General features: G+C 47.3%; 1 protein-coding gene across 1 annotated transcript in view; it reads left to right on the top strand.

The window, feature by feature from the left end:
• The window catches only part of SEZ6L (seizure related 6 homolog like), a gene marked incomplete at its 5' end in the record, with an annotated part of 73,052 nt that overhangs the window by 10,612 nt on the left and 50,049 nt on the right, over positions 1-12,391 (top strand). The window contains 4 exons of the mRNA XM_069497279.1: positions 1,896-2,061; positions 5,655-5,821; positions 6,713-6,907; positions 8,361-8,499. Of these exons, the coding sequence (XP_069353380.1) occupies positions 1,896-2,061; positions 5,655-5,821; positions 6,713-6,907; positions 8,361-8,499 (667 nt within the window). The remainder of the gene's footprint in view (positions 1-1,895; positions 2,062-5,654; positions 5,822-6,712; positions 6,908-8,360; positions 8,500-12,391) is intronic.

The following is a 12,391-nucleotide window of genomic DNA, read 5'->3' as shown; positions in this document are numbered from 1 at the left end:
ACATCCCCCCTGGACTGATTGCCGACCTCTGTGAGGGTGTCTTGCTGCCCACCAGCTCTCCCCAGGTTCAGAAAATTCAGAATAGCTCCCCCAAACAGTGCGTGAGAAAACACTTTCCCAAGGACCAAATATCTCCTAAGAATACGACTAAGAACACCTCCTTATTTGTGAACTAGAAAGAGTGCTTTCCTGTGCACAAATCACTTTTTAATATTTCTTTATTAGATTTTTATGATAAAAGTAATATATGATTCTGGTAAAAAAATATTTTAAGAAATACAAAAGTGTAGAAGATAGAAACAAATCAGTTTTATATTCGTGGTCTCAACTGATCTTTGCAAACAGCGCATTAAAATAGGTATGACAGACCATTTTCTAACTTGCTTTTTTTTTTCACTTAAAAAATAGTGAACATGTTCCTATATTCTTTTTCTTTTTTTCTTTGACATTTTTCTTTGAGATTGAGTCTTAACTCTGTTGCCCAGGCTGGAGTTCAGTAGCACAACCGTAGCTCACTATAGCCTCGATCTCCTGGGCTCAAGCGATCCTCCTGTCTCAACCTCCAGAGTAGCTGGGACTACAGGCATGTCTCACCATGCCTGGCTAGTTTTTTGTTGGTTTTTTGTTGTTGTTGTTTTGGTTTGGTTTTTTTGGTTCTTGTTTTTGTTTTGTAGAGACAGGATCTCCCTATGTTTCCCAGCCTGCTCTTGAACTCCTGGTCTCAAGCAATCCTCCTGCCTTGGCCTTCCAAGGAATCCTATATTCTTAAGTATTCTTTGAGAACACAATCTTTAATAACTAAATGGGTGACATTATTTGCAGTTATGCATCATTTAACAGGGATGCATTCTGAGAAAAGTGTCCTTAGGCAATTTTGTCATTGTGCAAACATTGTAGAGTGCACTTACACAAACCTATATGGTATGGCCTACTACACACTTGGGCTATATAGCCTATGGCTCAAAGGCTACACACCTGTACAGCGTGTGACTGTACTGAATACTGTAGGTAGCTGTAACACAATGGTAAGTATTTGTGTATCTAAACATAGAAAAGGCACAGTAAAAGTACTCTATTTATAATCTTATGGGACCAGTGCTGTACATGGGGTCCGTCATTGACTGAAACATCATTATGTGTGCGTGACTATTTCACCAAACTTCTGGGAGCGGACGTTCATGTTGTTTCTCATTTTCTACTCTTGGAAACAAGATCGCAGTGAATATCCTCGTTGCTAAATCTTTGTGCAACTCCCTAAATCTTTTCTTAGGTTAAATTTCCAAAGCCATAATTACTAGGTCAACGTGTTTGAACGTATTTTCTAGACTTTTTCATGAAATAGCTCTCTTGAAAGCTCATGACAGTCTGCATTCTAACCAGTCGTGAACGAGAGAGAGCGTTTCCCGTCACTTTTACCATCTCCAGATTTTATTACTGCTTTCTACCTTGGCCAATTAGGTGGATAGAAGTAGAATGTAGTTTAGATTGGCATTTCTTTTATTACTAGCAAGGCTGAATTTTTTTAGTGCTTACTAAGTACTCAAAATATATTTCTTCTTTTGTGAACTGCCTATTTATATCCTTCTCAATTACCATTTTATAATTAAAGCCAGCGTCATGCCGGAGTCCTTAAGTGGCCGTCATTCCCCAACATGAAATGCACACGCTGATGTTTCCAATTGCGGAATGACAGCTTCTGTCAAACAGGGTGACTTCCTCCCAGGAGGACAGGGTCCTCCAAGCTTTCCTCTCCCAGCCCTGCTTTCTCCCACGGCCGGTCTCTGGTGTTCCAGTCTAGCTTAGGGGCAGGGGTGTGGGGCAGGGGAGAATGAAACACTAACTTGCCCTGTCTCTGCCCTCCCCCTCACGCTCCCACCCCTACTGGCTGGACCCAGCCCCTTGCGGAGGGGCAGTGTACAATGCCACCATCGGCCGCGTCCTCTCCCCAAGTTACCCCGGAAATTCCAACGGGAGCCAGTTCTGCGTGTGGACGATCGAAGCTCCGGAGGGCCAGAAGCTGCACCTGCACTTTGAGAGGCTGTCGCTGCGCGAGAAGGACAGGTAACCCTCCAAAGCTCTGCCCCCGCCCCACTCCCGCCCCGAGTGTTAGAATGCGGCCCGGGACTTGGAGTTCTGAAACGGCTGATGCTTTGACTCATGGAATTCAAGAAAGGAAGAGCTGGGGTGGATGGCAAGGACCTCAGAGACCACCAGCTTCAATCTCTTCTTTTCACAGATAAGGGAGCTAGGGCACACAGAGAGGGAAAGGGACTTGCCCAAGGTCACACAGCAGGGTGGGGGGAAAACCAGGAAGGGCATCCGGGCCCCGGATTGCACTGCCTGCTTCCTCCTCTTGCACGTCCCTGTCTGCGGGTGAACAAGGAGGAACTCTTTACTGATCCCTGCTCTGTGCCCAGCCCTGTGTTGGGCACCATGGAGAACAGGAGAGAATTAAAGAACATTGCTTCCTGGTATGACAGAAAGTTGAGATGGGAAAATTAGACAATGCGCGTGAAAGGACTAGAAAGAAGTTACAAGGCAACATCTAGGCAAGAGCATGTCTGTAGACCTAAGTAATAGGCATAGAATCCAGAATCTTAAAACGTTAATATTCTAGGACCTTATTCTGAGTAACGCATGCCTTCATAGACAGAGGGCTGGTGGGAAGGCTGGGGTTCTGTCCACTGGGGACCTCTGGGGGACTGTGTCGAGCACACCCCAGAGTGGTCTTATTGGGAGAGTGAGGGAGCTGGGGTATTTATCCACCAGCGATGGGTGAGGATGCTCCTGGGCACAGTAACTCCCCTACGTTGCCTGCCACCCTTTGAGCTGGCTGAGCAGCTGATCCTCGGACACTTGGGGTAGGAAGCCGGCAGAAAGTTTGGGAGCAGCAAGTGCTGAGGGGATCAGAGGGGTGGGGCACTGGCACCATTTATTACACCTCCAGGATGCCAGCACCCTAGAGTTCTGGAGTCCAACAAACTGTGATCCTAGAATTCTAGTGTTTTGGCTTCTTCGATGCTCCAAACCTAGACTATTAAGTCTTTCGGTTGGAAAGGATTCTTATTTTAAAAAAACACCAGACAACTAAATGATTTTTCTATCTCTTGGGTTCCCTTTTTTCTAAGTAGCCCAGCGATACCCACGACAACTCTGTTACCGATGAATCACTGTCTTAAAGTGTGAGGTATCAAACACAGGCTCCCAAAGGTGGCTTTGCAGTGGCACTAGAAAAACCCGGGTGACCCTTTAAAAACCAGATTCGCAATCCTTCCTTCTGGCAACTCCGAGAAGCCAGGTACGGGAACCGGCCAGGTGAGGGACACTTTGCAAATCTTAGAGATCGGGTCTCCCTCTTCCGAGTGGTGTTGGAGATGAAACTGGCTTAAGTTTACACCAGACAACAAGAGTGAGAAGAGAGCAGGGGGGAAAGTTAACCAAGAGGAGGATTTTTCTGAAGGGTATTGAAATTGCAATAGGTCCAACACGGGCTGTACCCGCTCGCGGTTTCTACGGGGCCCTGCAAAGGTCTCTGAAAGGTGTGCGTTGGCACTCCCCAGGGAAAACTCATTCTCAAGTGTGTCAGTAGGGAAAGAAGTTGGTAGCAGTTCATCAAGGTTAAAGGTCAACACAAAAGAAAGATAAGATATTCCCTTATCTTCTTGCTAAGAAGAGGAGAAAAATTAACTTTATCTGTCCCTTGCACTTTATTGAGGGAAAAACAGCAAAAAAACAAACAAAATAAAAAAAAAAAAAAAACGCAGTATGTCAGTTGCAAGAACTCAGAGCTAGACAAGACCGCACATAAGCGATGAGACTTTGATCTAAACCTTGGAAAGAGATTGGATAGTGGAGCCCAAAAATACAATGGGAGGAATATTCTAAGCCTGGGGAATTGGGGGTGATGGGTAGGCACCAAGATGTAGAGGAAAGAAGTAGCAAGCGAGCTGGGGGGCTGCCACAGAGGTTCTCATGGGGAACAGGAGGATATAAAGCTGGGAAGGTAAATTGGGGTCATATCCTGAAGGGCTTTGAATGCCAGGCTACTTATACAGGCAATAGACATGTAAGGTTGTTTTGTAAAGGAGAGACATGAAGAAAGCTCTTCTAAACTCCAGTCCCATAAGATGCAGCATAAAAGGTGGGTTCTCTGATCAGACGTGTTTAGGGACATGCCCTATCCTTGTCTTATAATATAGGTTAGCCAAAAAAGGCACTGACAAGTCCTACAGGGAAAAAAATTTAGTTTTTGTTTAACCCAGAATTTTCCAAACCCAGTGGACCACAGACTATGTAAGGATTTGAGATAAAACTTATTACCATTGTGGACATTCTAGAGAACATAGCTAGAAAATTGCTATTTTGAAAAGATTAATAGACGACAGAGATTTTGAGATCTTTGGGTTTTCCTCCAGAATGACCCTGTTTGCCGAAGCCTTCTGTTCTTTGAAAGAGGAGTCCTGGCACACAGCCCCCAAGACGTAACAGAGTCAGCTGGGATTAGAAGACTCCCCACGCTTGGGGTGGCCCCTGGCCTCCACTGCAGCCCCCCTCCTTGTCTCAGCTCCACTGGACACACGGCAGAATGAACAAACTGTTGCTCCAACATTTATGCATCTTGATGACATTAGAAATTGATCTGGGCAACATAAACCGTTTTTATGAGTCATAGTAAAAAGCTCAAAGGATTAAACATGTGTGTTTACGACTGCATAAAAGAAACTTCTCTAATTTGTGTACTATTTTTCTTCCTCGCTTTTGTATAATTTCTCTAAAAATACCAGGACTAGCAAGGAGTCAAGTATCAAATGGTTTTAATAACCATAAAAATAAATACCCAACATTTTGTCTAATAAATCTTATTTTTTTCAGGGCACTTTATTTTAAAATATTCTCAAAGCCTACCCATAAGATAGGTCAGAAAGACATTGTCATCTCTCCTTTCATGACTGGGGAAACTGAGGCCCGATGATGTTTTGAGACTTATGCAAACTCAGTGGATGGGGAGTTGGGGGCTGGAAATCAAGACTCCTGACTACTCCCCACACAGTGCTCTTAGGAAAACCAAAGTCAGGGCCTGCTAGGGATCAAATGCTCAGTAACTGTGACTTACATACCTCCTCTGTCCTGGACACTTCATATTCATGGTCTCTAATCCCCGCACTTGGATGTGAGTCTGATCGTGCTCGTTTTACAGATAAGTAAACAGAGGCTCAGAGAGGAGAATTTCTCTTCTCCAAAGTCACACAACTTGGATGTTACAGAATCGGGACTCAAGCCCAGGTCTGCCTGACTTATATATGCCACTGTTCCTGCAATGCTGTTTGTCCGTCAATCCCAACTTCTCAATAATAATTAAAAACATCCGTGGATTCGTTCATTAATTGGTTTATTACATCATACCCACGTCACTTTCCCTACAACCTCAGAGTAAATCCGTAAAGAATCCAGGGCGAGCATTTGTTCCCATTCTACAGAAGAGGAAACAGGTTCGCCAAGGTGACGCAGATCGTCTGGGCAAGGAAGGGGCAAAGTCAGGTTTCAGATCCGAGAATGAGACTCCGGAGGTGGCAGCGGCAGCACAGCCCTTTGTCTGCTGTGTCACTGGCCCAGGAAAGTGGCTCAGCGTCCACGCTCTCCTTTCCTCCTGCCAGGATGACGGTCCACAGCGGGCAGAGCAACAGGTCGGCGCTTCTCTACGACTCGCTTCAGACCGACAGCGTCCCCTTCGAGGGCCTCCTCAGCGAAGACAACACCATCCGCATCGAGTTCACGGCCAGCCAGGCCCGGGCGGCCTCCACCTTCAACATCCGATTTGAGGGTGAGGGTCCCTGGGGGCCTCCCCTTCTCTTGGGGTGGGGGTCTGGGGGCACGAGAAGCACAGGGTGGGCAGGGGCTGGGTCCTGGGAGGTAGAAACCTGGGCTGCTGAGGATGGGGGAGACCCAGTGGCCATAGGGATCCTTTAACCTCCAAAGACAGACTCGACTCCTGGTTTCATCAGTAACATCGCCTGCCATTTACCAAGTGCTTACTCTCTGCCTGGTGCCTTGTGTAGCTTGTCTGTTTGATCCCAACCACACTGAAATGTTAGAACTATTATTATTGCCGATTTTAGATGAGGAAACTGAGGATTAGGAAACTTGGGTCAATTGCCCAAGGCCACCAGTGAACAAGAATGGAGCTAAGATTTCAGTCCAGACTCAAGTTCTGCTCTATTCCACCCCGTGGACCTCTTAGAGTCCAGCCACCTCTTCCCCTAACAAGAATTAGCAAGGGCCTCTCCTGCTCAGACCGTGACGCTCTGAGAAAGGGCACTCTGGATGCTACATGTGTATTGGGGGACTTTCTGTTCTGGCATCCCCAAGAAAAGCTGACCATTATATCATAGACAAACTTATGGTTTCCGGTGGCAGAAAGCAGGACTTGAAGTTGCGGGAACCCTATGGGATATGGAAAGGAATTAAAACATGAAAACTCTGTAGGGTTGAGAAGGCAGAGATTCTTATAACCATTTTAGATATGAAAAAAATGAGGCCCCAAGGAGCCAAGTGGATGGTCCAAAGGTTCAGCTGGAACCAGGACACGTGGTCTGGTGCTTGTGTTCCTTGGGGCTTTTCTAAACAGCAAGAGGGGACCAGTCTTCTGGGATGCAGCATGTGGGGCGGCCCTGACTCACCTGAGAGGATGTCTCTCTCTGTACTCCCACCCCAGCATTTGAGAAAGGCCACTGCTACGAACCCTATATTCAGAATGGGAACTTCACCACATCTGACCCAACCTACAACATTGGGACCATAGTGGAGTTCACCTGCGACCCTGGCCACTCCCTGGAGCAGGGCCCGGCCATCATCGAGTGCATCAACGTGCGGGACCCTTACTGGAATGACACAGAGCCCCTGTGCAGAGGTGAGTGTGCAGCCTTCAGAGACGAAGACTAAAGCCCCAGCTTAGAGGCGTGTCCCAGTTTACACACCAGTATTAGGAATAGGACCCTTTCCAGGGCTCACTACCCGTTAGATCAGGGTTGCTGCTGGCCTCAAGAAAATCACAAAATGGATAAAATTTAAAAGGTGTCTCTTCCTCCAAGGATAGGCCCCATAGTGCACAGCTTGGTGAGGCAATCACTGCATGGATTTCAGCTCCTACATCCTCCCTCTTGCTATGCACACTTGTGCAGTGCACAACCCACCCAATGACCCTTGGCAGCCCTGAATCTCATTAATATTATAGTAATGATAATAATAGTTGTTAATTGGTGTGTAATAACTGCTATAGCCACTCTGCCAAGGGCTGTATGTGCATTATCTGATTTCATCCTCTCCAAACCATTAGAAAGCAGATATTATTAGCCCCATTTGCAGATGAGGGAACTGATGCTATGACGTAACCTGCCTGCGAACACACTGAGGTCATTGGCAGAGGCAGAAATGGGACTCGGGTCTCTTTGTTCTCAGAGAGCTGTGCTCTGGGCCCCTCTGGACGAGGTCGGCTGTGTAGAGCCCTTATCTACACAGGCTCCCAGCGTCCGGCCTGCCTGTGTGCCCACATTCAAGGCCACCGAGCTACCTCGAGCTTGGATCTCCCGGTGGCATATGGACTAAGGAAAGGTGCTCCCGCTCCTGGCAGCCACCACCTGGATGGCAGCTGGCGTGAAATCACAGCCTTGCCACGGTGAGGGATTGATCCCTATATTAAATGTGCTGGTTTAACAGAGTGGAATTTATTGGTGCTTTGGCCTCTGCCACGTTGAGAACTTTCCAAAGCAGTAAACACAAAATGGAATTTAAAGGGCACCAGCCATGGCCACATCTCTGCTTCCAGTAGGGCCGGAAACTGTCACAGTAAACTATTGAGCACCTGCCACGTGCCAGGCACTGTGCTGGACGTTTGACATTCGTGGACTCAGTCAAGCCTCAGAATAACCCAGTGACGTCAGCAGTTACCCCAATTTTATAGAGAAAGTGAGCCGAGGTTCCAGGAAGTTCCAAACCTTGGCCTACAGCCTACTGGTGGCAGAGACAAGACTGAACCCCGGCCCATCTGTCTCTTAGCCATTACTCGCCCTGCGCAAGGGCAGAGCTGTTGAGGATTCATTCCGACCTTTGTGCTCTGTCCTTGGTCCTGAAAGAGCCATGGCGCCCGTAGCCCAACTTCCCCCAACCCTCAGCGAAAGAGGAGGCAGGTGGCCGGCTCTCGTTTAATCATCCCACGCACACACGCTGACTGCCTGAAGTGAAAACACCTGTCCATACTATCCAGAGATCCATGGCGGTCCAACTTCATAGCCCACAACTCTGAGCCACTGTGCCATATTGGCTTCCTTATAAACAAAATCTGTCTGTCTGTCTTTCTTTTACAGCCATGTGTGGTGGGGAGCTCTCTGCTGTAGCTGGGGTGGTGCTGTCCCCAAACTGGCCGGAGCCTTACGTGGAAGGTGAAGATTGTATCTGGAAGATCCACGTGGGGGAAGAAAAACGGATCTTCTTAGACATCCAGTTGTGAGTGTTTACAATGGGTGACCCCCCAATCCAGCCAGATTTGGGAGATGGGGGAAGAAGTCACTCCTGCTTTATTTTTTCAACCAATATTATTTAATAATTAAGCATCTATAATGTGCCAGGGACTGTGCAAAGAACCGGTGTCCCCACGGTGAGACCAACACCAGCAGCTGCTGCTGGTGCAAACACATATACACAAAGTCCCTGTCTTTGAGAAATTCAGTCTACTAAGGAACCAGACATTAGATGAGGATATGCACAAATGATTTCATGCTGTAATTTTGATAAGCAACGTAAGGAAAGGTTTATGGTACTATGAGATTCTATATGGGGATTTGGAATTAAGAGGAAGATCAGAAAAGGCTTCCCAAGACCTGCTACTAAAGCTCAGAGCTAAAGGATGAGTTGGAGTGATGCATTTAAAAGGAACAGAATGTGCAAAGGCCCTGTGGCAAGAGCAAACACATCATTTTCAAAGGACTAAATGGCCAATGATGCTGGCGGGGGGGTGGGGTGGAGGGCACTATAACACATACTCACTGTGTTACCAGTAGTTTGTTTTCCTATTTGTCTCCCACGACTAGACCAGAAGTTTCTTGCTGTCAGGGTTTGGTCTGACTTACCCTCTGTTCTCAGGGTTTAACACAGAGCCTGATGCATAGGAGGCACTCAGAAAATGATTGCTGAATGAAAAAGTGTTTTAATGAATGGATGTACCTGGCTGTGTGGCTGTGTTTCCTGTACTCAGAGGGGTAACCATTAGATGCTCCATCCAGAACTTTCCCCCAGACGAACGACACTCACAGAAAGTACGGAAGCATCTGCTTCCGAATACAACAGTGACTGCTCTAAGCATTTATATCTTATGTAATTCTCACATAGGACCCTGCCTGGGAAGCAATTGTCCCCACGGTCTGGATAGGACAGCCCAAGTGCAGGGAGGCCACCCAGCTAGCCAGCCACAGAGCTGAAATCCAAGCTTTTGTGGCCTCTCAGCCATGCTCTTTCCACTGTCCCATGTGAGAAGAGGGTGAGAAGGGGACAAAGACAGATGGTGGCGTCTGGAGAAAGCAAAATAAACAGGCTTCCTGGCAGACCCAGGTGGCTGAGGGTGAGGCGGCAATGCCAAAACCCAGCAGGCTGGGAGCAGCAGAGGAGCCTTGAGAGAGAGAGGGAAGTTATTTGCAAATTATTAGTGACTGGCTTTTGAGGCTGTTTTTAGAGGCAGCAGAGGTGTTCTCCGAGGTGGTCCCAGAACCTCCTACTCCAGCTGAGTCAAAAACTTCCAGCTCCTGAACAATTGCTCCTGTGGACCTGGAGCCAGACCAACCTGGGAAAGAATCCCTTCACCTCCCAGCTGTGTGGCTTTGGCTTTGGGCTTCTCTCTGGGCCTCCGTTTTTCTCATCTACAATGGAGGTCTCGGAATGGCTGTGTTTTGTGGCTGCCAGAGACAGATTTTATGTGCCCCTACCCCCTGCCTCCGTCACTCACTCCTCAGTTAAAGCGCATCCTCTCTCCCCTGTTCCCTCCTCTCTGACTTCCAGAGTCTGGAAAAAGATGCTCCTTCTTCCATTCAAGACATATTCTTTGAGTGTCTGCTATGAGCCAAGCACAATTTTAGGTGCTGGAAAGGTTCTGTTAGTTGTCTCTTCAGCAGGAAAATCTATTTTGGCCAAGAATGTAACGGATCATCTCTCTTAACTCTAGAGGGGAAGACGGCTGTGTACCTACTGTGTGCCAGCACTAGGCTGGAGGCTGGAGATACAGCCTCCACCCTCTGTGTCTGGTGGGTGAGGCAGCTGTGATGGGGGGAGGACAGACAGCCGAGGGTGCCAGAGTGACATCGCGGGGAGGGACCATTCCAGGAGGAAGGGGCTTCTACTGTTTCCACTGCTAAGCACACATTAGAAGAGGTGACAATCTGGGAACCTTAAGCAATTACGGCTTCCCCAAAGCCAGGCCAGCAGCATTAGCATCAAGAAGGCAGAAAGGGAACGCTTGCAGAGGGCCGACTTTCTTCTGATCATTTTTGGCAACTTTAGATGTGAGCATTGACTGGGAGAGAGGAGCCCCCTCTCCATGCCCTCAGCAGCCCTGAACCCAACACTAGGCCTCTCCTCTGCAGAATGACAGCTGCCTTCAGCCAAGGGCAGTGCAAACTCTAACCCCTACAGAGCCAGGCAAGTAACAAACATGAGAATCGGGGCTGGTGTGAGACAATATGGATTGCAGCAGCCTGTGATGAACTGGGAAGTACATTCTCCACCTAAAACCATCTGCATTCAATTTTTTAAGATAACAGCCCCCCCCCCCAAAAAAGTGTCTACTGACTAGATTCAAGCTGAGGGCCACCAGTTTGCAACCCTTGCTCTAGGTAGCAATGAAGGTCCTTTCTCGTTGCAGTGATGAAGAAATTTACATTATTGAGCATTTACTATTGGCAAGGTCTTTACTAACATGAATTTTTTATTTTTATAAGTAAAAAATAAATTTTATTATTTGCTTTTCAGAATAATCCTATAAGGATTATGTTACTATTATTTTTTTTTTAATTTATAAAGAATAGAAATTTATTTCTCACAGTTCTAGAGGCTGGCAAGTCAAATTATATCCACTTGCTTCCTCGCCGCTCCACTTGGATGTCCAAGCATCATCTCAAACGAAATGCATCCAAAGTAAAACTCCTGGTTCTCCTCCTGTCTCATCTCAGCAAGGAGTAATCCACTCTACCAGCTGCTCAGGCAAAAAATAAATAAAAATTTAATTAAAAAATTTTTAGGCCGGGCGCGGTGGCTCACGCCTGTAATCCTAGCACTCTGGGAGGCCGAGGCGGGTGGATCGCTCAAGGTCAGGAGTTCGAGACCAGCCTGAGCAAGAGCGAGACCCCGTCTCTACTAAAAATAGAAAGAAATTATATGGACAGCTAAAAATATATATAGAAAAATTAGCCGGGCATAGTGGCGCATGCCTGTAGTCCCAGCTACTCGGGAGGCTGAGGCAATAGGATCGCTTAAGCCCAGGAGTCTGAGGTTGCTGTGAGCTAAGCTGACGCCACGGCACTCACTCTAGCCTGGGCAACAAAGTGAGACTCTGTCTCAAAAAAAAAAAAAAAAAAAAAAATTTTAAATAACACCTTGAAGTTACTCTGGCCCAGTGGGGTACTAGTAAAAGCTCAACACGTGGCTTTCTCAGCGAGAGGGGGAGGGGTGGGCCATTCCCTGATCTGTAGCCTTTGCCAATTTCCATGGTGTAAATGCTCCCACCATGGCCAATTTCAGGCTACCCACGTGATGACAATAGGCTCACCAAATGCCTAGACGTTAAATCAGCTCTCAAGCCAGTACGAGCTGGCTCCAGCACACTCACTTCGAACTGGATTTTTCTCTTTCTCTCACGCCCTGTATCCAAATCCTCAGTAAAGCCTGTGGATTCTACTCAAAAGTTAAAACATTCCCAGAGTCCCATTGCTTCTGGCACCTGCACTGCTGCCTCCAGGGTCCAAGACACCCCCGTTGTGACATCCTCCTCTCTGGGATCCCTGTTTCCACCTTTGCCCCCTTCGGGCTATTTTTAACCCAATACCATGAGGGATCCTGTTAAAACCTAAGTCAAATTGCATCATGGTCTGCTCAAAACTACAATAGCTCTGCATTTTATTCAAAGTTAGAGCCAAAATTCTTACAAAAGGCCCTACATGATCCGGCTCTCTCTCCTCCTTGCTCTCTTCATTTGACTACACTGGCCTCCTCACTGTTCCACAAACATACCTCAGGGCCTTTGCACTGCTGTCTCCTCTCCCTTGGAATGCTCTGCCCCAAATGCTGCATAGCTCACTTCCTATCTCTCCATTCTCTGAGCTCACCTCACACCTCCCATGGCTCTTCCCACCAC

This window comes from Eulemur rufifrons, chromosome 21 (genome assembly GCF_041146395.1).
Source record: "Eulemur rufifrons isolate Redbay chromosome 21, OSU_ERuf_1, whole genome shotgun sequence".
Classification (NCBI taxonomy): domain Eukaryota; kingdom Metazoa; phylum Chordata; class Mammalia; order Primates; family Lemuridae; genus Eulemur; species Eulemur rufifrons.
This window is presented reverse-complemented; position numbering and strand designations above follow the sequence as displayed.